The sequence below is a fragment of the Micromys minutus genome (genome assembly GCF_963924665.1).
Source record: "Micromys minutus genome assembly, chromosome: 2".
In the NCBI taxonomy this organism is placed as follows: domain Eukaryota; kingdom Metazoa; phylum Chordata; class Mammalia; order Rodentia; family Muridae; genus Micromys; species Micromys minutus.
The window spans coordinates 53740842-53764044 of NC_137971.1; the positions used below are offsets into that span (position 1 = coordinate 53740842).

Genomic DNA, 23203 nt, shown 5'->3' on the forward strand with positions numbered 1-23203 from the left:
GTGATCTGAGAAGAATCCTCTGGTGGTGGTCGTGTTTCCTCGCTGGTCGAGGAGCGCGCCACACATATAAATAATTAAGCCCCAAGAGTTTGTTAAGTAGTTGTGCACAAAGAAGAAACAAGAAGAGGAGGAAGAGAAGGAAAAGGAAGAGGAAATAATTAGATATCCTAACAGTAAAGATCAGACTTGCCCCAAGGAGCTGATGCCCCCAATCAACAGGAAGTAGTCTAATGATAGTGTTGCCCCCTTCTGACCCCTGACTTTATTCAGGTGTAAGAGTCCATGATACAGGGAAGAATGATGCCCTGGACTCAAACAGTATGCAAACACAAAGAGTGTTTTATTCTCAGAAGTCCAGCGCACTGGGGCCTCCCATTACCAAGACAGAGAGACACTCATGTGAGCTCATAGGCCCGATTTAAAGCATCTTAGGGGAATATTAAGACCTTGTCTAACAAAGCAGAAGGAAGGAAAGAAGGAAGACAGGCAGGCAAGCAGAAAGAAAGAGAACGTATATCTGGGATTGGTTTGTGAATCCAACATTAGAAAGTCAGAGGATCACAGCAAGTTCAAAGCCAGCCTATGCCATGTAGTGATTTCCAGGCCTTCCAGGGCTAAAGGAAATTCTATCTTAAAAGAAAAACAAGCAAAACATTTTTATTTTGCTCTTTAAAAGTCACACCAGAACCAGATCAAGGTCCTTAAATACCATCTTAGAGCTAAGGTTCTAAAGACAGGAGTAGTCTGGCTGCAGTGTGTTACCTGAGCGCCAAGGGCTGGATCTCTGAGAAGGGGAGGGGAAGCCTTGTAGCATTTGCTGGAGCCTGTGACACCTACTGACCAACTCTGGTCTCTGTATTACTGTAAAAGACTTACAGACACACTGCTCTGAGAAGACCTATGCAAAGATGCTGGGTCAGCTTTGTGGAAGGCAGGGGGGCACTGGTTCCGTTGTTAATGAATGCTTCCTCAGGGCACACAGATGCTCTGGGGGAGCGCTTAGTTCAGCGAGGCTTGGCTAGGTCAGCCACCAGATCAGGAAGATCCCGCTGTAGCCTAATTAATTCTCTCCCCAGCGTCCATTCGTATATACAGCTGGTGCACACTAAACGCAGAGCCTGTAGGAACTGGAATACTTGGGATCCAGCAGAGTGACACGTGAGCCTTGTTTACTAGGGAAAGGAGACTGACTGGTCTCCAAGAAAGGAAAGTCTAGGCTAGCTGGACTACATCTCCCAGAAGATGCAACACCAGAACAAATTTCCGGTCTCTGTGCCCTTGCATTCCCCCCCTAGTGGGCGGGGCCGAAGGCGGAGCGCGAAGTGAGGAGGTATCTGGACACGCCTCCGGCTGCGGGACGTGTGACGCACTTCCTGTGCGCCCCTCACCCGTGTGTTTCTGTCGCGCCGGTCTCGGGGTTCGGAGTTGTGAAGGTGACAGCCGGAGGTTACCGGTCTGGCTCCCGCGATGCTAGCAGCACGGCATTTTCTCGGCGGGTCGGTTCCCGTGCGGGTATCTGTGCGTTTCAGCAGCGGCACGGTGAGGCCCACCCTGATTCAGGCCTGGCGAGCGGCTAGCGGGATTGTAGTTCCCTCTGTAAAGTCCTCTCTGGGCTACCACCCGGCCTGGATAAAAACGAACAGTCCTATCTCGGGGCTTATTCTCTGCATTCCAGCTTCTCTTGTTTTAATAACCTCGTCCTAGGGTGAGGGTTTGCAGGTTTTGAGACATCTTAGTCTGTTATTCCTTCCTTGCAGCCTTGCCGGGTATCAGGATTTTTGTCCTATTTGAAAGTTCAGAACGCAGCTTTGGAAAAGATGTGTATCTCCTCAGTCCCCGGACAGTGTTCTGCTTCCTGTATTGGCCAGAAAACGTTTTTGTGATTTTTTTTTTTCTGTGAAATAGGGGCTCACTATATAGTTCTAGGCTGTATTCAAACTAGTGGTGATCCTTTGATCTCAGACGCTCTGGGTGCTTCTGGGACCACAGGCATTCATCACTGCACATGAAGAGAAGTGCTTTTAGGGAGGTAGGAATGAATGTCAGGCCACTTTCTACTAAGTCACGAACCATTCCAGTCCACACCTCTCCTTTATCTCAGATAGACTCCGAACACCTTTTGTTTCCCAGCCCCAATGAGGCATTTCTCTTCCATCAGTGATCACATATTACCTCTTTAACAGAGTTAGTACAATCAAGCCCCTCCGGGTTTTACTCTAGTGGAAAAGCCAGACAAGTCTATGCTGGGCTTGGAGAAACAATGTTGGAGCTGTTGTTGAAGTGTGACGTGGGCTTAGTGGGGACCATCTGCTTTTAGCTTTGTGAACTTCCCTAAGATCCTTTTGTTTAGGGCCTCGGTTTTTTCCTTTGGAAAGTGGAGGAAACCATTCCTATCTCAGGGATGTTACCAGGATGAATAGGGATGAAGAGTGGCATGTTTAACTCGGTATTTTATAAAGAGGAGGCACTACTATAAGTGGTGGTCAGAAGCTTCAAAGACTTTGAAGCCTTTGCCCCCTCTGTGGTGCAGCTCCTGTGTAGGAAGGCCCAAGAAGCTAAAAATTCTGCCCCAACCCCTCATGGTCCCCAGGCTCTGGTGGACCTCCTGACCTTCTGTCTCCTTAGACAGCACCCAAGAAAACCTCATTTGGCTCGCTGAAGGATGAAGACCGGATCTTCACCAACCTGTATGGGCGCCATGACTGGAGGTAAGACAGTGCCTTTAGCCTGCTGGGTCCTTCAGTGCAGGGCTTCTCCTTCACATAATTTCCATTCTGTACAGGCTGAAGGGTGCCCTGAAGCGGGGTGACTGGTACAAGACAAAGGAGATCCTGCTGAAGGGGCCCGACTGGATCTTGGGTGAAATGAAGACATCAGGTTTACGGGGTCGTGGTGGTGCTGGCTTCCCCACTGGCCTCAAATGGAGCTTCATGAATAAGCCCTCGGATGGCAGGTTTGTGGGGAGTATCCTGAGCTCTGGTTGCAGGACACGCTAGGGGTTGCTGAATCACTGGACTTCGGGGCGATGCTGGGAAACTTAGCAGGTTGTAAGAAGAATTTAAGAGGTATCTCCTCAGCAGAGACTTAAGATGTTACAATCCATACAAGATTTTGATTTATTTTTCTAACTTTGCCTTTTAGTAATTGGCAAGCTTTGGAGAATCTGGTCCTTTTGAATTTTCTTTTTTTCTTTTTTTTTTTTTTTTTTTTTTTTTGTGTGTATGTCTGAGTATGATATGCAGAATTAAAAAGATAATGGTTTGCTCAGCTTTTGACCTGCAACTTCAGTTGACACCTACAATGCAAATTATAAAGTTAACCCCTGAGTTGGCATAATGGCTCAGCAGGTAAGGGAGCCTGCCAAGCCTGGTGACCTGAAGTCATCTCTGGAACCCACATGGAAGAGAAAACTGACTTCCATAAGTTGTTCCCTGAACTTTACATGTGTTATGGCACATGCTGCCTCCACCAGTAAATAAATGTAATAGACAATATATATATATATATATATATATATATATATATATATATATATATATATATACACACACACACATACATATTTTCAAGACAGGGTTTCTCTGTGTGGCTTTGGCTGTCATGGAACTCATTCTGTAGACTAGGATGGCCTTGAACTCGGAGATCCACCCTTCTGTGCCTCCTGAGTGGTACCACCACTACTTGACTTTTTTTTTTTTTTTAAGTCAACTACTCTATCTCCTGTTGGCCTCTGGGCTGTGGTGGAGGTTGAAGAACAGTTCTTAGGACCAAGAACTGAATTGACTCTCAAGGGACACATAGGGAGATGTTGGATCTGTTCTCTTAGGAGAATATCAATTATCTTGTGGACTTGCCTGGTCACAGATGAAATAGGCAGTGATAGTCCTGTCATCAGAGTGACACAAAGAGAACCTTGGGTAGGGCAGAGAGAATCGGCTGCCTTGAGGCTTCTCTGAGTGCAGAGGGAATGGAGTTTGGTTGAGAACTGGGTCCTGGTGGGTCTGTAGCCTGACTGATGTGCAGGACCCCACAGGCCCAAGTATCTGGTGGTGAATGCTGACGAGGGAGAGCCAGGCACCTGTAAGGACCGAGAGATCATGCGCCACGACCCTCACAAGCTGGTGGAGGGCTGCCTGGTGGGAGGCCGGGCCATGGGAGCCCGGGCTGCCTATATCTACATTCGAGGGGAATTCTACAATGAGGCCTCCAATTTGCAGGTGAGCACATGAGTATTAGCTGTCAGTACATGTACACTTCACATGCTGTCTTTCCTGGCACAGCCATTCTTAAATAGTAGTTCCAGTTTCTGGGCTAGCAAGGGTGGGGGTGGGAGGTCCATTCTTACATTCATCAACAACATGACCTGGCCCCATGGTTCTTCCTTTGTGCTTCCTAAGTTCAATTTAGGAAGTATTGAAGAGTTTCATGAGCTCCAGATTGGAGGCTAACTCTTGGGGTATAATGAGGCTGGGAAACTTACACCTTGTCCTACAGGTAGCTATCCGAGAGGCCTATGAAGCAGGTCTGATTGGCAAGAACGCCTGTGGCTCTGACTATGATTTTGATGTGTTTGTGGTGCGTGGGGCTGGGGCCTACATCTGTGGAGAAGAGACGGCACTTATTGAGTCCATTGAAGGCAAGCAGGGAAAGCCACGCCTGAAGCCACCCTTTCCAGCAGATGTGGGTAAGACTTTGCCCAGCCCTGAATGAGGCTTTGCTGTAACTCTGCTCTGTGGGATCCTGGGTCTGACCAGGTGCCTTCTGGGTAGTTTTTGCAATATTTTCAGAGCCCTTTGGAGGGGAGGACAGATTAATGGGGAAGGTGTTAATAACACAGGCTCTGCCAGTGCCACTCAGCCTTCAGTTGACATCAGATATCCATGTCCCCTCTGGGCGGTGTACTTTCTTCCTGTCCCAGGAACTAGGGTTGTGGTGGTTAACAGGAAGTAAGCTTCCCTGGAGTCAGACGCAGTGTGGGTCAGGAGTGATTAGGAGACAAGAGTAGGAACTGCCATCGGAGCAGGACATCCCACTAACAAGTCAGGTTCCCAGTGGGGTAATGGAGCAATCCTTTAATCCCAGCACTTGAGAGGCAGCAGTGGGTGAATCTCTGAGCTCAAGGCCAGCCTAATCAACAGAGTAAATTCTAGGACAGTCAGGGCTATGCAGAGAAACCCAGTCTCAAAAAGCAAAACATGTTCCCTTTCCTGGGAAGTCACCAGTCTCTTGTCACTTCCTTGAAGGAGTGTTTGGATGCCCCACAACTGTGGCCAATGTGGAGACAGTGGCTGTGTCCCCTACCATCTGCCGTCGTGGTGGCACCTGGTTTGCTGGCTTTGGCCGAGAACGCAATTCAGGTACCAAACTGTTCAACATCTCTGGCCATGTCAACCACCCCTGTACTGTGGAGGAAGAGATGTCTGTGCCACTGAAAGAGCTGATTGAGAAACATGCTGGTAAGCCAGGGCCACTCAGGAGGGGGCAGAACTGTGGGAGAGCACAGTGGGATAGCCATGACAGTCCTTTCGAAAATTGTCACAGGTGGTGTCACGGGTGGCTGGGACAACCTCCTTGCTGTGATTCCTGGTGGCTCATCTACTCCACTGATCCCCAAGTCTGTGTGTGAGACAGTGCTGATGGACTTTGATGCGCTGGTACAGGCTCAGACGGGCCTGGGCACGGCTGCGGTTATTGTTATGGATCGCTCGGTAATGGTCCTCATGCCCCACAAACCTGCCAGCCTGGGACTGTTTCCTCCTAGCTGGTCTGAAAATCCCTTGACTAGCTCTTGCTCCCAATTCCTACAGCCTAAAACCCTGTACAGTGGGAAAGTGTGTAACAAAACACTGGAACCCAGGTCAGGTGTGTTGTGGGAGTCTAAGATGCCTGTGCACTGTACTTGTCTCCTAGACTGATATCGTGAAAGCCATTGCTCGTCTCATTGAGTTCTACAAGCATGAGAGCTGTGGCCAGTGCACCCCGTGCCGTGAGGGTGAGCTTCCAGGGAAAGTTGGGATGTAGTTGCTGAGCTGTTCTTAACCTTCCCCCATGAGGCCTGCATCTCTTCAGAGTTGTCTCCTTCATGGTGGGAGACCCTCAGGCCCTTGTGCTGCTCTGCTGCAGGCGTTGACTGGATGAACAAGGTGATGGCCCGATTTGTGAAGGGGGATGCGCGGCCAGCTGAGATCGACTCCCTGTGGGAGATCAGCAAGCAGATAGAGGGCCACACCATTTGTGCTCTGGGTGATGGGGCCGCCTGGCCAGTACAGGTATACATTGCCCTACTGTGTGACACTAAGGTGGGGACAGCCCAGAGCTTTGGGAATTTGGAACTCTGGTTTATACAGTGCCTCCCTCGCCTTCCTAGGGTCTGATCCGACATTTCCGGCCAGAGCTCGAGGATCGGATGCAGCGATTTGCCCAGCAGCACCAGGCCCGGCAGGCAGCCTCGTGAGCCCATACCTTAGCCTGCCAATTTCATATCCCTTGGGAAGCTGGAGAATAAACAAATGCTGCCCATTCTCCAATCACAGCTTGTCTGGGACTTCCTTTTTCTCCCCTCTGTCCCTCACCCATGTGTGGAGATTTGTTTCTTCACTGGGCAAGGGAAGCAGAATGGGACCAGGGCATTGAAGGGTGGACTTGGCTCACTTCTCTTTTTGTGGCACCAGGACCAATCCCAGGGCTTTGGACTTGCTAGGTAAACATGCTGCCACTGAGCGACGCCCCAGTCTTAAGTTTGGTCCATCATAACCTCTAAAACAATGCTTCTTAGCCTGTGGGTCGCGACCCCTTTGTATTAGGATTCATAACAGCAGCAAAATTATAGTTGTGAAGTAGAAATTAAATAATTTTATGGTTGGGGGTCACCACAACATGAGAAACTGTATTAAAGGGTTACAGTATTAGGATGGTTGAGAACCACTGCTCTAAGGGGTGAGAGACAGGAGAATAGGAGTCTGGTCTGCCCTGTGAGGTGAGGGCATAGAAAAGGCAGACATTTCTAGGGAAAGGACAGGCTCTCAGCTGGCAGAAGCAGGTGTTTATTTTGCTTTGTGTTTTGGGGTTGCATATTTGGACAAGAATGTGCGTAGCAGATGGGACCAACCCAGAGCTCTTTCCAGATGCAGCAGACAGCTTGGCCCTTGAATGGGTTGCAAGCAGGGCCCTGTGTTGACTAGTCACCAAGTTGGGGGGGCACACTGTCCAGCAGGTGCCACAGTTCCAGCCGGTGGTCACAGTGGCCTAGGCACTCACGCCAGTGGCGTAGGCGTTCCCCACTGGCTCTGCCACTCAGCTGCACCCCACCTGCCAAGGGATGGGTTAGCAGCCCTCAGAGGCTCCTGAGGCTCCCTCCTGCACCCCGTGTTTCTGCTCACCAATGAAATCATCAGCTGTCCCCAGGTCATAGTCCCACACAGACACCAGCAGTGCCTTCTGGGCCAGCTCCTCCCGAAGACCTGCGTAAAAGAATTCCTGTAGGGTAGGGGACAGGAAAGATGTCAGTTCTTTGCAACTTAAGAAACACGGTCAGGTAGGGCCTGATTTGCTAAATCAAGACCACACTTGACTGGAGTCTCCCAGTTGCGACCCACCTCATTGAACTCAGGGTTCAGGGTCTTTCTCCGAACACTGGTCTTATATTTGGATTTCTTCCCAGAACTTGGATGCAGGAAACTGAAGGGAGAGATGGGCTGGTTAGGCATGGCCCTGCAGAGCCAAGGACCCTCTCACCCTTCATGCCCACCTGGTTGTTTCTACTCACAGGCGGACAAAGGGGTCTGAGTAGCCATTGGCATCCATGGGAGCAAGGTGGGCGCAGCGCAGCACACCCACCAGCAGGCCACCACGCTCCGAGCTGTAGCACAAGGACAGTAGGATGCGTCCACGTTCCTCCCCAAACACCTCTGCCTCCATTTCCTCCTGCAGGTGCAAGCTGTGCTCAGACCCTGTGCAGTCTGAAGCCCCCAACCTGCAGAGGCCCAGTGTGAGTACAAATGGCTACAGAGAAACCAGGCTGTCAAGTTTTATTTCCCTAGATAGCCATTTTCCCTGCACCCAGTGAAGAGACCTTATAGTACCTTATAGAACCTTCCAAAGCTCAAAAAAAGTTAAGGGTTTGCTGCTCATGTCAGGGCAAGTAAAGGAACTGATGGTGAACATCACAGCCATGCCAGGGGCTTTCTAAGTGGCTGTCCTCATGCATTGGAAGTAGCTCTGCAAGGCTGTCATCAGGGAGAGACAGGTCTCTTACATCTTAAGTCCACCTTCACTTCCACTGATTGGCAGACCATCTTATGAATAAATATTCTTAGACACTAGAGCTCCCTGCAGAGATACAAACTTTCTTACCATTGGCAGTGCTCAGTACCGAAGGCATGATTGCATATGGGTTCTGGGATTGTGGGGACTGTTTTAGGGCGATGTCCACTACTTTGCGGGCTGAACTTAGGTAATTAGATACTACAGACACTTGGGCTCCACTAGAGGGCAGGGCACCTACAACTGTTGACAGGAGCAGGAGCCTCCCAGCCTTGTCCTTCCTTCTGGGCAGGGCCTCAGGTGGGGTTGAATAAGCACTGAGGTTACCTTCATTGTCTCCTGAGAGGCAGACCCAGAGGTATCCTCTACCCTGACACTAGTAGCAGACAAGCATCCTAGGAGCTGATCTCTTCTACCCTGCCCAATCTTCCCACCTCTGGCCACAAGTACCATCTTTCAGTCTACCTATAGTCTGAGACCTGTGCAGGCTTTTCCTAGTATCTCCAGGCTGCCCCAGCAAAAGAGTCACTGTCACCTTGCCCAGCCCCTGAGACACTGGCACCTCTTGAGGCCTCACCTAACATGAGCGATGAACTCAAATTCCTCTAAGTCCTTAAAGGCCTGGACCCCTGTCCACTGCACCCCTGATCCCAGCCTGGATCATCTAGGTTTGCTTGTCTCCATAGCTGCTCAGTCAAGCTTTGCTACCCACCTCCTCATACAGAGACATGCCACGGGCTGTGTCCAGGCTCTTTGGCCTCTTGGTCTAAAAAAATCAGAGACTTGGTCACTTTAGTAGATACTGTCCAGGACCCCTCCCCCACTCTCCTAACCACATGGCTCCTGGTCCTGTAGACCCAATTTGAGCTTCAGCCCACTTACCAGCCTCCGCTTCTCCAGACAGATGTCAAAACTCCTGGCTCGGTTTGGCACCAGCTTCCTCAGGGGCACTCGTAGCTCCCCCAAGGGGGGTACTCGTCTCCGGCGCCTCAGCCGTGAGTCCTCACACACACATAGCCTGGTGGCCATTCAGGTCAGTCCTGGTCATACAAGCCCCACACCCTGTCTGCCTACTGGTGCCCTGATCTGTGTCCTCACCTCAAGGTCTTCCGTCCAGCATCTTGGCAAGTAAAGCCATGATAGGTGAGTGTCTCTTCCCATACAGGTTCCCTGGTACCTCGAACTGTGCGTGTCCGAAGCTGGCTGGCCTGGGATCAGGAAGGCAGGTCAGGCACCCTCCTGGCTTCCTGCCCTGACTCTTGGATACTAGCAACTGAGATTTAGTTCTCGGGGTAGGGTGAGGTAGGACCAATGGGTACCCTAAGCTGGTCCTGCTGTCTAAGGGCCTGGATTTTACTCTCACCTTGCTGGCCCCTGGCAGCAAGTTAGCTTTGACATATGTGTCCACAGAGCCTGCGGCTGGTGGCTTGAGGCCCTGGGAACAGAAAGTGGATATATAGAGAGACCTGTGGCTTGTTCCATTCCAGGGACTCTGCCTCTGTCCTCACCTTTGCACGGTGGGCTGTGCAGTGCAGGGCGCTGTTGTCCGCATCAAAGAGAAGGGTGAACTCCAGGGTGCCTAGGGCAGCTAAGGTGGCAGGCAGTAAGTATGGTCACCCCATTCCCACACCCACTTGTCCCACATGGCACACTGTCACTTGCCTGGCCTCTGCCATGGGTGCCAGAGACATTCCTGACCCCATCCTAGGGAGCATCCCCATTGTCTCCCCTACTTACTGCTGTCATCCGAGTCTCCTTCGGGTTCAGGGCTGGGCTGCAGCTGGGGTGCAGAGTGGATGGCCGGGGCCAGCACTGCCTGTTGATCTGGGGTGTGCAGCACCGGCTCCAGGAAGGGGTAGAAGTGTGGGAAGTAGTCAGAAATGAGGTGGATGGGCCGTATGGGGCCAGGGCTCACGTCGATGGCCATGTGTTCCTGCATGCTCACCCGCTGCCGCCCACTGGCTGGCCCTGCACATGCCATGGTGGTCCAGACATGGAGACTCAAAGAAGCTCCCACCTACTGAGGACACCGGCCACACAGCTGGCCACCAAGATGAAATAAAGAGGCATCACCAAGGCTCCCCTAGGACAGACAAGGTGTCCTAAGACACCTTGCCCCACCTGCAAAGTCAAGGCTGGAGTCAACCTTCTGGGATCCTTACCTCTTGAGAGCTGTGTCACACTGCTTTGCTGCTGCTGGCTCTCAGGGTATGTTTAGGGTGACAGAACCTGAGAATGAGGTGACCCATCTGAGCAAGGTGTGTCTACACCTCCCAAGAGCCCTTCCCTAGCACTGGGGACCCAGCCTTGTCTCCTGCCCCTGCCCTCTCCGTTCACACTCTGGAAAGGAGCTATTTTTACACCATCATGTGGTCCTGCTGCTGGTAAGGAGGTTGCAGGGCCAGAGGTGACAAAGGGGTGTGTTGGGGGGGTAGGCAGGAGAGAAAATAGGTGAGAAGGGCGGAAATGTAGGGGAATGTAGAGGGAAGAGGAAGAGATGGGGGGCCGTGGAGGTGCTCCTGTAGAAGTGGGCACAGCAGCTGGGAGGGCCCTACATTCTAGTCCCCTCAAGGAGACCAGTGATCACACCACACTCCTGCCCTGTCCTCCGACTGGAAATACAACTGAAGCAGTGATGTCCCTTTGTCCCCTTCCCCCCAGTCTGTCCCCTTAGCCTTCTGGTGGCTGTGTGGTGGAGATGGCCTCTCCATCTCCCTGTGGCTCTTCCACTTCCTAGGCAGTGCTTTTTACCCACTGCCCTTCACCCTGGCCACTGGTCACCCTGTTGGAGGTGTTCTGAGCAGGGGCGTTCACTGACAGGAGCTGCCCAGCACCCATTCCCCTTCTGCTCCACAACAGCTTGTTGGTTTCTGAGACAAAGTTTCACTGTGTAACCCAAGTAAAAGGGGGCTTTGAATTCTCCATCCTCCTGTCTCCAACCCTGGAGTGCGGGGATGGGGGTGGGGGGGGGATTACAGGGGTATGTCACATGCTTGGCTTCTTTCACTTCTTAAACATTTATTCTGTGTATGTATGTACATATATGAGCACGCATGTCATGGTCAGAGGACAGCTTGCAGGAGTTGGTTCTCTCCTTCCACCATGTGGGTCTTAAAGATCAAGCTTTGTGACAGGTACCTTCACTCACCATGCCTCTATCATGGTTTTGAAACAGGGTCTTTCATTGGCCTGTGTCTCACCTAGTAGCCCACACTGGCTGGCCAGCAGCCCTAAGAGATCCATCTGTCTGGAATTCCAAGGGTGTGCTACCACGCCCCATGTTTCACTTTCCACATGGAAGATGCCAGAGTAGTTGTCAAACACTCTTTTAATTGGTCTGGAGTAGCCTGGCAAAATGGAGGTAGAGGCACTTCTAGGCCAGGCAGGCTTCAAACCCTAGGCAGCTCTGGGACAGCTAGGGATGGCTGGTAGATGCCAGGAGCCAGCAGCTTCAGGGCAAACTCAGTGATGACAGCTGTGAGGCCCCAGACACGGTGTGGTCCATGCAAGAAGACAGGCAGTGTGTAGCGGAAGTGGCCACCCTGGCAGAAGTGGGTATACCCCTGGTTCTGTGTCTGCAGCAAGTGGGCCAGAGACAGCTCAAATACGTTATCCACCTGTGAGCAAGAGACAGAGAGAGGGTGGACAGAGGACTGCCTGTGAGTCCACTGGCAGGATAGCCCAGCTCCCCACTTGCCCCCATTCACCTCCTCAGAGTTGGGCCTGAGGCTCTGCAGATCCAGTGGGCCCACGTTGGCAAGCACTGGGACTATGGTTGCCTTTCTCTGGGGTAGGAAGAGAGTGAACACTCAGGAGGAGCAAACTTAGAAAGCAGACCCTCCTCTGCCCTCCGGTCCCAGGCCTTGGTTTCTTGCCATGCTGCCTCACAGGTTTCCCTAAAATTGTACTACCCTAAAATCGTCCACTTGTCATTCAAACCCAGGTCAATTCAGCCTAACCTGCAAACCTTCCTGGACCCTGTCCTGAACTGAGCAGGGCTGGCTTACCCGGTCACCTGGGGTACTGAGTGACAGAATGAGGGTGGCTCACCCGGTCATACACTGGCTGCAGGACACCCCACACGTGCTCCTTGGACACCTCTAGGCCCAGCTCCTCCTGAGTCTCTCGAAGGGCTGTATGTATTACATCTTGGTCGCCGGGATCACACTTACCACCTGGGAAACTAAATGGGGAGAGGGAGTCTTGGGACCACAAGCCATCAAGAGGCAGTTTACCTCCCTGTTCTATCAGAGTAAGGGGAACAGGCAATGAAGATAGAGATTACAGCATGCGGGTCTGGCAGCTGGTTAAGACCGTGCTGGGGGTCAGACACCCCACGTCTGCCTATGGTGTTCCAGTGGTGCAAATATCGACCCCGGGTGTCCTCAATTTGCTGAGGAGCTCGGATCGCCTCTCTCCAGTCTACGGTTAATGGGCAAAGTCCTATTTATGAAGTGGAAAATCAGAGGGATATGCGGGCCACAGGTAGTGCGCCGGCAAGGCCGGCGTACCTGACTTCCCCTTTGTGCCTTCCAACCAGGCGACTAGAGCGCAGCGTGTAGAGCAGCGCAGGGACCCCGCGCACCAGGCACAGCGGCACAAGCACTGCGGCCGCCGCGGGTCGCGAGCGTAGCCGGGCAGTGGTCCGTGCTAGCTGCTGCCGGCAGCGCTGCTCGTCCTCCGCGGACAGGCAGTCAGGCAGCATGTCTCAGACGTCCGGGGCACAGGCGGCACCAGCCAGCAAAGGAGGGGACGCAGCAGAGGGCAAGCTTTGGCGCGGGGCGGGGACCTAAGTGGAAGCCGGAAGAGCTGTAGCCTCAGAGGGGCGTGGTTTCCCGGAGCCCGGTATAGGAGGGGGACAGGGCTGGGACTGCCCTTGCAAAGCCTAAGAGGCCGGCGGTACGAGGCTTGCCGAGGTGGAGCCTCCGAGAAGGACAAGGCAGTGCCTGCTAGGGTGGGACTTCGGAGGAGTTCCAGACAACGCCTGCAAGGGAAAGCTTCGGAGACCGTCGGGGGTGTGGTTTAAGGCGGAGTTTCGCTGCTATTGAGTGACAGAGGTGATTTAGGTTGCGGAATCTGGGGCGGAGCTTGCTAGGTGAGGGCAGAAGCGGTTTTGTGTATAGGGACAAGAGCGCCACTTAAAGGAAAGACCTGACCTAGAGCTGGTGGAAGGCGAGTCCAGAAAAGCCGGCCAGCTTCGTTTGAGATTCTTTTCCGGGCCTGACTTCCCTATTAGTGTGGTCTGGACTTTCCCTAACAGTTGGTTTGGACTGTTTCTGGAACGCTTGAGTAACCTGAATTGAATGGGTCCTGACTTCGGGTTCGGGAGTGGGGATATCTGGCTGTTGAAGATCTTCTGGGCTCCTTGTCTCTCGTCTCCTGGGTGTCTGTGCTTTCCAGAATGTCTAACCGAAGAGCTCCGAGTTGGAGTTGAGTCGGAGTCCTCCGGTGCCCCTGGATGCCCACTCCAAGAGAACAAAGAGTACGAACCTTCCTCAGCCTTATCCCACCAGTCTCTACCGAGAGAACTTCGATGCCTATCTACCTGGACTTTTACCTCTGGCCTTGATCGGCTACCTTGGCCTGTGTGATTCCTATCTGCATATTAGGCACACTTCGATGGCCTCTGGTCCTCAGGACCAGCCTTAGAGCATTGCATTTAAATGGAATGACGAGTATCAGCTGTACTTTGTGCTGTGTGACTATGAGGCTGAAACCTCCCTGAGCCGCTTCCGTCCTTATATGGGTGCACAAAATATGGACGCACCAGGTTAGCCACAGCCTTGCTGGTGTTGTTTGTTACCATCACCCCGTGCCCTGGGTCCAGCTTTTTGGAGGCCTGTGACGGGACTGTCTGGTCTGGGAGTTCCTGAGGACAGAAGGGCTGTGACTGCTGGTGCCAAGCAGTTTAATGTGGGGGGAGGGGTGGACAACGGAAGCAGGATTTAGAGGAGTCATCCTTGAAGCAGGGGGACAGGATTCAGGACTTTGGAGTAGGAAGTAGACCTGATTCAAACAAAGGCTGGCAGGCTCCAGACGGGCTTTGAGGCAGGAACCACTGCCACCAGGGCTTCCAGTTGAGGTTCTTTCCTTAGGAGATGTCTTACAGAGGAGGGTAGGAGAGGTGGGGCACAGGGTTAGGGGACTTTCACAGCACTTGGCTATCACTGGGAGTCTTGGTTAGGTATCAAGCACAAGGCAGAAGTGGGCAGGAGCCCCAGGCCAGCTGTGAGGGTTGTGTCGTCCTGATCTCCAACAGTGCTGATGTTGGGGAGAGGGTAAGGTGCCAGCCGAGCTCTTGGGGCCCCAGCATGGCTTGGGGATCCAGGGTACAGGTTCTGATAAGGGAGGGGTCTGTAGGTGGCAGGGGCCAGCAGGACATCAGGGGCAGGCAGCAGCTGATGGTGTGACTGGGTAGGGGTCCTGGAGCTGGACGCTGAAGCTTTACTGGTATCTGAGGGAGAAAATGATTTGAGTAGACTGCAGATGTCCCCCCATGTCCCCAGTCCTAATATTGAGGCCTATGTATTATTTGTCCTTGTTCTTTGCCTGAGCTTTCTTCCTTACCTTCTCTCTCCAGCTGTCTCCCAGTCCCAAGCTAAGCCTCCAGTCTCTAATGCCCAATCAGGATCCCCTCCTCCAGGAAGCCCAGCCGGCGCCCCTAGGTAGGGGTGGGGGATGAGGATGTTGCTGATCATAGTGAAGACCCTTCCTAGAGGCTTATGTGCCTGCCAGTGTGTTTGGGCTGGGATCTCACCTTTCTGTCGTTCCACAGAGCTCTTAAGCAGGCAGGGACTGAGGCTGTTCCGACTCCGGGCAGGGATGCTGAGTAATGGCCGGGGGCTCACAGGCCTGAAGATAGGGCAGAGACAGGAATGGGGTAGGAGGCCAAAGGAGCCCCCACCCCAGATGTTATGGTCAGAGTCAGATAGGGGATCCCAGGGCAAACTAGAGGACATGACCATGAAGGAGGTCAGGAATGAAGGCCTTAGGAGCTGCTCGGGATGGAGGGGTTGAGGGACGGTCCAGAGGTGTGCTTAGAGCAAGAAGGTCGGAGTGAGACACTACCATGAGTCTGTGTCAGCCTCTCTGAAGCCTTTGGCAAAGGGGTTGCTGGCAATTTTCAGCTGTGTGATCTACAGAGAGAAAGTGTAGTTATGGACTGGCTTCTAGCCCTGGAGGCCTACACTTAGTCTCTGTCCCCTGGGAACTTCTAGTCAGCAGGACCCAGACCCCCGTGACCCAGGCTCTCTCGTGCCAGCAGGAAAGCAGATATCCAGGGGACAGAGGCACCTCCAGCCTCAGTCTCTGCCCCTCAGGGCTGGTCTGGATGACCAGGATCTGTGGGATGACCCACCCTGTGATTCTGATAGGCTGTCACGGCTGTGAACTGCGTCTCCGTGAAAACAAAGGACTTGAAGTTTTCCTGGGCATAGCGGGCGCTGTCCTTGCGTGGGTCCACGAAGACCACGTGGAAACGGGGCTGATAACGGTGCATAGAGTTGAGAATGATCTGCAGGAGGGTGGAAGCCAAGTACAGGGGTGGAGCTGGGGCAGCCACCCTCCCTGGGCCCAAGACTCCTTTACCCTCTTCTTGCCTGCTGTCCACCTGTAGCTTTCACCTTCAGGACTGTGTAGAACCTGAACACCTTTTCCACTCATCACCTTGTAGCAGCCCTGGTCATCTTTCACCCAATCTCCTCGGCGGCCTCCTGGCTGGCCTCCCTGCCTCCATACCTTGTCCCTGTGCCCATTCCCACGCGGCAGCTGGGGAAGACACACACACCTGCTCTAACCCATATAGCCTAGGTTCTCACCTCCGGCACTTGGCCCTGTGGGACAGCCTACCCACCGCTTTCCTTGTCTCCACTCCAGCCCCACTGGGAGTCTCCTTGCAGTCTCTCACTTCACTTCATGTTTTCTGGCCTCAGGACCTTTGCTCAGTCTGTCCCCTAGGCTTCCAACTGCCTCCCCTCTTTCCTCCTCTTCCTCCCCCATGCCAACACCACACCAGCCCTGCCAGCTCCAGCTCCAGGCTTTACACAACCACATTCTGCCCTGCCAGAACTGGCCCAGTTCCTCCCCATGACCGTCCAGTGGCTTGTGCCTCACGTGGCCATTGTCATCCATCAGGTTGTTGGTCAGCTTGAGTTTGTCAAAGGACACGATCTGCCGCATCCACTGGGCACCCTTGGCTGGCGAGTCGGGGTGGAAGTGCACTCTGCCAGGCGTGGCAGGGTCGGCCTTGCCTGCCACCAGCCAGGCAGAACTGTGGAAGGCGTACCTGGAGAGGGGTCAGAGTGAGTGGCCAGGGGCTGTCCCTGCCCTACTCAGTGCCATGTCTAACCAGGGTGACAGTGAAGACGCTGATTCTCACCCTGTCGTGCTCAGCCTTCCTGGCGGGCATCGTTTGCTGTTTGTGTATGCCTCAGGCTAGCCCATTCCCTCTTCTGCCTAAGACCTGTTGTTGCTTTAGGCTGGGACCCCCTGGCATGGACTGGAAGGGCTCCACCTCACCCTGTCTGCCCTCAGGGTCACGTTCCTGTTCTCAGCACCCCGCTCCCTTCCCAGGTCCAGACCTGTATCTCTTGTCATCCAACGGGATGAAGTCCATGAGCAGAACATAGTCGGCCAGCGTGTCCATGCCCAAGATCTTCACCTGGAAGGTTGGGAACATCCTCCTGTGGGAAGGAGGTGCTCAGCCAGGCTGTGCCCCTCCCCCAGCACCTGCCCAGCTCCTGCTGTCCATGCCCATACCTGCCCGCTTTGGTGACAATCATCTCTGTGCCCAGCTGGTTGAATTCTTCCCACAGTGGCTTCATCTCCAGCTGCACCATCACACTGGACACACGTGGATTCTTGGGGCCCTGCCCAGTGGGCTCTGCCATGGCTTGGGCTTCTGTGGACATGCTGCAGAAACCTGAGGGGAATGGTGTCCCCAGCCGGGATTCCCAGTTGGTGCTGTTTACAGGAGGGGGATAGGTCTCTGGAGGAGCAAGTACCCCAAGGCCAGCAGACAGGAAGACTGTGGAGAGAGGATGAACCCCTGAGTCCTGGCCTTGTCAGTCTGGTTCCCTGTCTGTTCAGCCTCATCTTTCAGGCCTTATCTGTGTGCCTCTTCTTCTGGAAGACCCCTGGCTGCCATGTTCCTGTCCCCAGTGATGTCAGCCAACATCAGTCCACAATCATTTACTGTGAACTTCTCGTCTTTAGTTTTTCCCTGAGACATGGTCTCATGTAGCCCAGGCTGGCCTCAATTTCATTATGTAACCACAGATATCCTTGAACTTCTAATCCTCTAGCTTCCACTTCCCAGGGCCTAGGGATCCAGGCATGTGTCACCACAACTATTTGGTAGCCAAGGCTGGCCACAAGCTATAGTGTATCCTCCTGCCTTAGCTTTTCAAATGCTAGGATTATAGCCACTGTACTTAATGTAAAGTCTTTCCCTCAGAAAAGGGTAGAGACAAGCAGCTACATGGCCTTGGGCAAATTGTTTCACCTCTTGGATCCCCATTTTCCCCATTTCAGAGGCCAGACAGACACCACAGTGAGAATAGAGTGTGACACACAGGAGGCTCTTAGGTGGCATGTTTATAGATGATGTATACATGGGGACAGGAAGTGTGACAGGAGCTCATGTGGCTCCATGGAGCCCCAGCAGCCTAGCGCTGTCTGATGGGAAGGAAGCTGAAGGGAGATCTCAGAGCACACAAATTATCCTGCCTAGACCCTGAAATGTGGGCTATGTCCCCAGCAAAACCTTTACATTGTGGCTAGAGTATACACAATGTAAAATTTACCATGTTAAACATGAGCATACAGCTCATGGCATTGGGACATTCATGGATGTGTATGCACCCCCTTCCTGTTCTAGATAGGCTCAGTCATAATTTGCAACACACAAGCCTTGGCCAAAAACTTCCAAACACTCCAATCTCTTATTTAATATAATGATACTTGGGCTTTGAGATGGCTCAGCAGGTAAAGAAGCTTGCTGCCAAGCCCAATACCTGAGTTTAATTCCTACAACCTATGTGGTGGAAGGAGAGAACCAACATTTTGAATCCTCAGACTTCCGTGTATACACACACTGGACTAGTTCACTTTCTATTACTCCAATAAACATGGCTGAAAGCATGTTGGGGAACAAAGGGTTCCTTTGGTTTATAGCTCTCCGTCTATCCTTAAGGGAAGTCTGGCAGGAACTCAAGCAAGTGGGAGCTTGGAGGCAGGAACGGAAGCAGAGGTCATGCAGAAGCCTTCTTACTGGCTTGCTCTGCTCGCTTTGTTATATAGCCTAGGACCACCTGCCCAGGAATGGCACCACACACTAGTGGGCCAAATCCTCCACATCAACCACTAAGAAAATGCCCTGTAGACATGCTCATAGGCCAATCTGATTGATGCAAGCAATCCCTCTGGTGAGGGTCTCACTTCCAAAATGACTGGCATGAGGTGGATACCTAACCAGCACACACTAAATAAATAAATAGTAACTAAACAATGACCCCCCAGCTGGGGACACAGCTCAGTTGGTAGATTGCTTGCTTGCCTACTGTGCACAAAATGCCTGGGTCAGTTCCCATCATGTTAAAAATGTACACAACACGGTGGTACGTGTCTGTGATGCCAGCACTTGAGAGGTAGAGGCAGAAAGATCAGAAGTTCAAGACTTTTCTTGGCTACATTGTGTGTTGAGGCTGGTCTGGGCTACACGAGACCTTGTCTCCCTGTCCCTGTCTCGATAAAATAAATAGATACTAAAAAGGAAGGAAGGAAGGCAGGAAAGAAGGAAGGAAGGAAGGAAAGGGATAGAATGGGCAAGACTGATTAAAAAAAAGCAAAGGTACTGGTTTCAGTATGATGTCATCAGCCATCAGATGACAGTTAGGACAAGAAAAGAATCCAGAACTTAACAAGTGTGAGAGAAATTATAGAGAAATTGGAATCAGAGGTTCCTTACAAAATCAAACGCCAAATCACTGATGTAGGAACCCACAGACAGGCGTCTGCACACCTACCTCAGGGCAGCTCTGCTCCGGTAGCCAAAAGGCAGAAGCAATTTAGTGGCCACTGGCAGATGAGTAGATAAGGAAAATGTAGCTCACAATGGAATACTATTCACCCTTCAAAAGAAAGGGTTTTCTGATGCAGTGGGAGAGGCCATGAGAGCATCCTGCTATGTAAGACAGGCCAGAAACACAGCGCAGGTCTGTATAATTCTAGTCACAGAAGGTTAAAAAAAATTTACAGAAACGCAGAAAGTGGTGGTTGCCAGGGCAGGCAGAGGAGAAAAGTGTTCAGTGGGGATTTCAGCTTTATAAGATGAAGAAAACAAAAAAGCCCATGCATGGTGAGGAGTATACAGCTATGAATGTCCTAATGCCATGAGCTATGCATTGAGACACAGTGAACACTGTTATATTATGTATCCTTGCCACGGTTTAGAGGTGCTGCTGGTGGTATAGCTCCGCAATAGAGCACTTGCCTAGCATGCATGGTGATTTGGTTCCATTCAATGCCCAGGACTGGATTTTTTAAAAGGTTATTTTGAGCCAGGTGTGGTGCACATCTGTACTCCCATTATTCAGGAAACTGAAGTCACCCTTAGTGACATATTGACTTAGGTAAGCCTCAGCGACATTCGACCTCTGTTCAGAATACAAAACCCAAAAATTTATGGAGAACATTCCAGTAAAGGGCTGCAGATGGAAGAATTCTCGGAATTTGTTGTGGTCGAGAGACCAGAGGCAAGGTCTCCATTCTTAGCAGTGCCCCCTGGTAGGCAGGAGCAAAGGGCACTGTTGGACCAGTAGAGGCAAAGACAGGTGGGAGGGCTGGAGGGGCCTCTCCGCAGGCTAAATGGATGTGGTGAAAGCCAGACAACCCGAGCTTCATTTCCATAGCTAACGAGACGGAAGGAGAATAATGCCAGCTCCAGAGAAGTTGTCCTCTGAACCCCCACAAACATTCCATGGCTATCCCACCTCTGCCATGCACACTCACATGCATATATGTCCAGGAATATGCACATGCTATAATTATAAATAATAGGTGACTGGCGGTGTCACCAGGTAGGCAGTGCCACTGGATGGCTTACAGAACCTGTGTGGACAGGATTTGTGCCATGTCTTCTGCAGCACAGGTGGAGACCTTTAGGAAGGATCGGCAAGATCCGAGGCCATAGCTCAGGGAGCCCCTTATCCAGTTATCCTGGAACCCCATCCACTTACAAGGCCACCTCTACAGCCTGAACCCATACTTACCTGCCATGCGGACAGCCGGATCTCAGCTCAGGCTAGGCTGCAGCCTCACCCAGTGAGGGGTGGCCAGCGAGTAACACGGGGTTGACTCCTGTGCTCAGCAACACACCCCACTCTCGAGCCTGTACCTGTTCCCGGTTCCCAGTACTTCCCTCCTTGATTGTCCTCTGTCCAAATCCCTGGCTGAGGATTTTTCTCCTGAGCTGGACTCTTGGTCTAGATGTTCGTAAAGCCCAGCTTGGGGATGTTTCTGGGGGTGTCTCTCAACCACCTCTGATTGTAGGGTCTGAGCTGGGCCACTGGGTGGGTTTGGCTCTGGAGGCAGGCTCATGTGGAAGGGGGCAGGTGGGAAGGCTGTGACGTTGCAAAACTCCCCCTCTCCTCTCCTGGTCCTCTCTCCCTTCTCCAGCTAAGAGGCCCCCAGCTATTCCCGATCAATGGGCCCCAGTGCAGTTGGGGGCAGGTTGCCATCTTAAGGACAGCCTGGGGTCCACAGGGGCCAGGCTCTGACTAGATGGAAGGGCTGAAGGGGAGGCAGCAGATGTGGGCTACGTGCAGAGGTGGTGCCCTTTCTCCTAGCCTAAGACCCCAGCCTATTGGTATTGTCCCTACAAGCCTATAGCTTGTCCCTGCAATGGACAGGTGGGAGATACGGGGAAGGCAGGGAGAGCTCCAGATTGGGTGATTCAGATTCTCCCACCAGTCTGATGTCTCAGTGTCCCTGACTTCAGTGAACAATCTCTCTGCCTGTGATGATCCAGCCTTAGCTGAAGAGCAGCATACAGGGTCATCCCCCACATGACAGTCACCTGTCATCACCTTTAGGTAGACTGAGGCATGCTGAGCATCTGCTTGCACACTGGTCCCTCTCTAGCCTTGCTTCCCTCTTCCAAGCTTCCCCACTGCCCAGGGGTTGGGCTTCCTATAAGCCCCTGCTTCCTTCGTTGAGAACATCCATTGACTGGTGCTTAGCAGCCTGCCTGGTCAGGCTACCTCAGGCTACCTCAGGCTATACTCCTGGGAGGAAGTATCCAGACCTCCAAAGAGTCGGGTGCTAGAAGTCTGTGCCCATAGAGGCCATGGTCTTTGTTGGGGCAAAACCCAAGCCATGGTTGGAGGGGTGCTTTATTCTGAGTGTAACACGTTGACAGTCATGCCTCTCCCTGCCATTCATTCAATGCCCCAGATTCCAGCCTGAAACTGGAGATGTGTGTGTGTGTGTGTGTGTGTGTGTGTGTGTGTGTGTGCAGTGTCCTCCAATGAAGTATGCCCCAGACCTCCTGCCCCAGAGTTCAATAGGAGAGAAAAGGGAGAGGTTTGGGGATCCTATCCCAGTCTTAGCTACTCCTCCTCAGTCCAGATTCTCAGAAGTGGGCCAGCCTGGATTCTGCTGAGCCTTGATGAATGTGTGTGTGTGTGTGTGTGTGTGTGTGTGTGTGTGTGCCTTCCTTTGATACATGTAACAGGAAGCACACACATATGAGCATAAACATGCTAACTCACATGCCTGCATGTACACACATGAACTCAAAAGCCTATCCATGACAGGACAGTGGGTGGGGCTTCTGCGTGTGTAGTCTCACAGATAGGACCCACAGCCCAGTACATAACACATTCACACTGCACAAGGCAAGCCATCCGGCAGTCCTCCCTCCTGCCTCAGGCCCCTGCTGGCCCCACTGCCCTCTCATCCATCTTGCCTGCCAGCTGCTCCCTGGTGCACCCATATCCTTCACACCTTCTCATCTCACAGCTCAATACCAGGAGGCAGTGTGGCAGCCATGGCCGCAGGGAGATGAATGAGCCAGGCAGACTGCAGAGGCCGGGAGAGTTCAGCTGTGGGAGGGCAGAGCTATGAGTAGGTTGTAATGCTGTGCCTGTCCAGAAGGGTACCTGGTTCAGGACTAAGGGACACCACTAGGACCTTCCACTGGTCCCCTCATGCTGGTGTGGGGTTGGTTGAGAAAGTGGTGGTAATGGTGGTGAAGGGATCTTGGCTTCTCTCTTGGGTTTCTTTCAGCCCCAACCCAGGCTATCTCCTCCTAGTGCCCTTGTGGCTGGGCAGTCGTCCTGGGCACACCCTGTCTGCATCCTGACTCCTCTGAGCCACCTGGGAATTCACTTCTGGGCCATGTGCCTAGCTATGCACAGATCGCCTCAAAAGAATGCTGCAGACCCAGAATTCTTGGGAACACACACACTCTAAGAACACAGGTAGGCACAAATCTGGACAAGTACAGCTGTATATGTTTACACGGTCAAGGTCACATGCCAGTAGGGGGCTGGGGATACCCCCACCCCCACCCCAAGCTCCTGATCTTTCTTCACCTATAGGATCTTTCTTTATCCCCAGGATGTGTGGCTACATACAGACACAGAGGTGCCCATCACTGGCTCCAGATCCTTCCAGATCCAGGCCCTTTTCCCAGTTCCCCTTTGGTATGCCCACATGTAAAGGTCCATGCATGATCCTGTGGCATCCCTGCCCTCCTCCATCCACCTTCCTAGTCAAAGCCCATGCTGGGCAAAGAACAAGAACTGTGAATTTTTTGGGGGGGTACAGTTTATTTTATATCATGAGATCAGTTGTCTGGGAAGGGACATGGTGTCCAGAGTGAGACAGGGGACCCTGGGCTTGGAGCTGTGTCTTGGGACCCATTGTTCAGATAGGGAAA

General features: G+C 52.5%; 4 protein-coding genes across 5 annotated transcripts; 1 reads left to right on the top strand and 3 right to left on the bottom strand.

Moving 5' to 3' along the window:
- The first annotated feature begins 1384 nt into the window (after positions 1-1384).
- NDUFV1 (NADH:ubiquinone oxidoreductase core subunit V1) lies at positions 1385-6532 on the top strand. Its single transcript, XM_080911740.1, has 10 exons — positions 1385-1539; positions 2626-2708; positions 2783-2953; positions 4034-4217; positions 4495-4684; positions 5244-5456; positions 5542-5708; positions 5911-5992; positions 6124-6269; positions 6368-6532. The coding sequence occupies exons 1-10, from the start codon at positions 1468-1470 to the stop codon at positions 6452-6454; spliced, it is 1395 nt and encodes a 464-aa protein (XP_080767866.1). The 5' UTR covers positions 1385-1467; the 3' UTR covers positions 6455-6532.
- Positions 6533-7119: 587 nt separating this feature from the next.
- LOC308417072 (double C2-like domain-containing protein gamma) lies at positions 7120-10529 on the bottom strand. Its single transcript, XM_080912172.1, has 11 exons — positions 10425-10529; positions 10000-10303; positions 9771-9850; positions 9626-9697; positions 9361-9470; positions 9145-9280; positions 8975-9028; positions 7766-7923; positions 7596-7677; positions 7380-7476; positions 7120-7308 (listed from the first exon to the last, which is right to left on the bottom strand). Exons 2-11 carry the CDS (start codon positions 10241-10243, stop codon positions 7178-7180), a joined length of 1164 nt encoding a protein of 387 aa, XP_080768298.1. The 5' UTR covers positions 10244-10303; positions 10425-10529; the 3' UTR covers positions 7120-7177.
- A 1054-nt stretch (positions 10530-11583) lies between these two features.
- On the bottom strand, positions 11584-13005 carry NUDT8 (nudix hydrolase 8). 2 transcript variants are annotated; one of them, XM_080911625.1, is made up of 4 exons: positions 12774-13005; positions 12313-12445; positions 11970-12047; positions 11584-11879 (listed from the first exon to the last, which is right to left on the bottom strand). In XM_080911625.1, the coding sequence occupies exons 1-4, from the start codon at positions 12965-12967 to the stop codon at positions 11652-11654; spliced, it is 633 nt and encodes a 210-aa protein (XP_080767751.1). In that variant the 5' UTR covers positions 12968-13005; the 3' UTR covers positions 11584-11651. The 2 variants fall into 2 exon arrangements, with proteins under 2 accessions (XP_080767751.1, XP_080767752.1); XM_080911626.1 differs by lacking the exon at positions 11970-12047.
- A 1421-nt stretch (positions 13006-14426) lies between these two features.
- TBX10 (T-box transcription factor 10) lies at positions 14427-17171 on the bottom strand (the record flags this gene model as incomplete). The annotated part of the gene is made up of 7 exons (XM_080911888.1): positions 14427-14716; positions 15020-15114; positions 15331-15398; positions 15620-15775; positions 16375-16546; positions 16842-16943; positions 17020-17171. The coding sequence occupies 7 exons, from the start codon at positions 17169-17171 to the stop codon at positions 14427-14429; spliced, it is 1035 nt and encodes a 344-aa protein (XP_080768014.1).
- Between the last annotated feature and the right edge of the window lie 6032 nt (positions 17172-23203).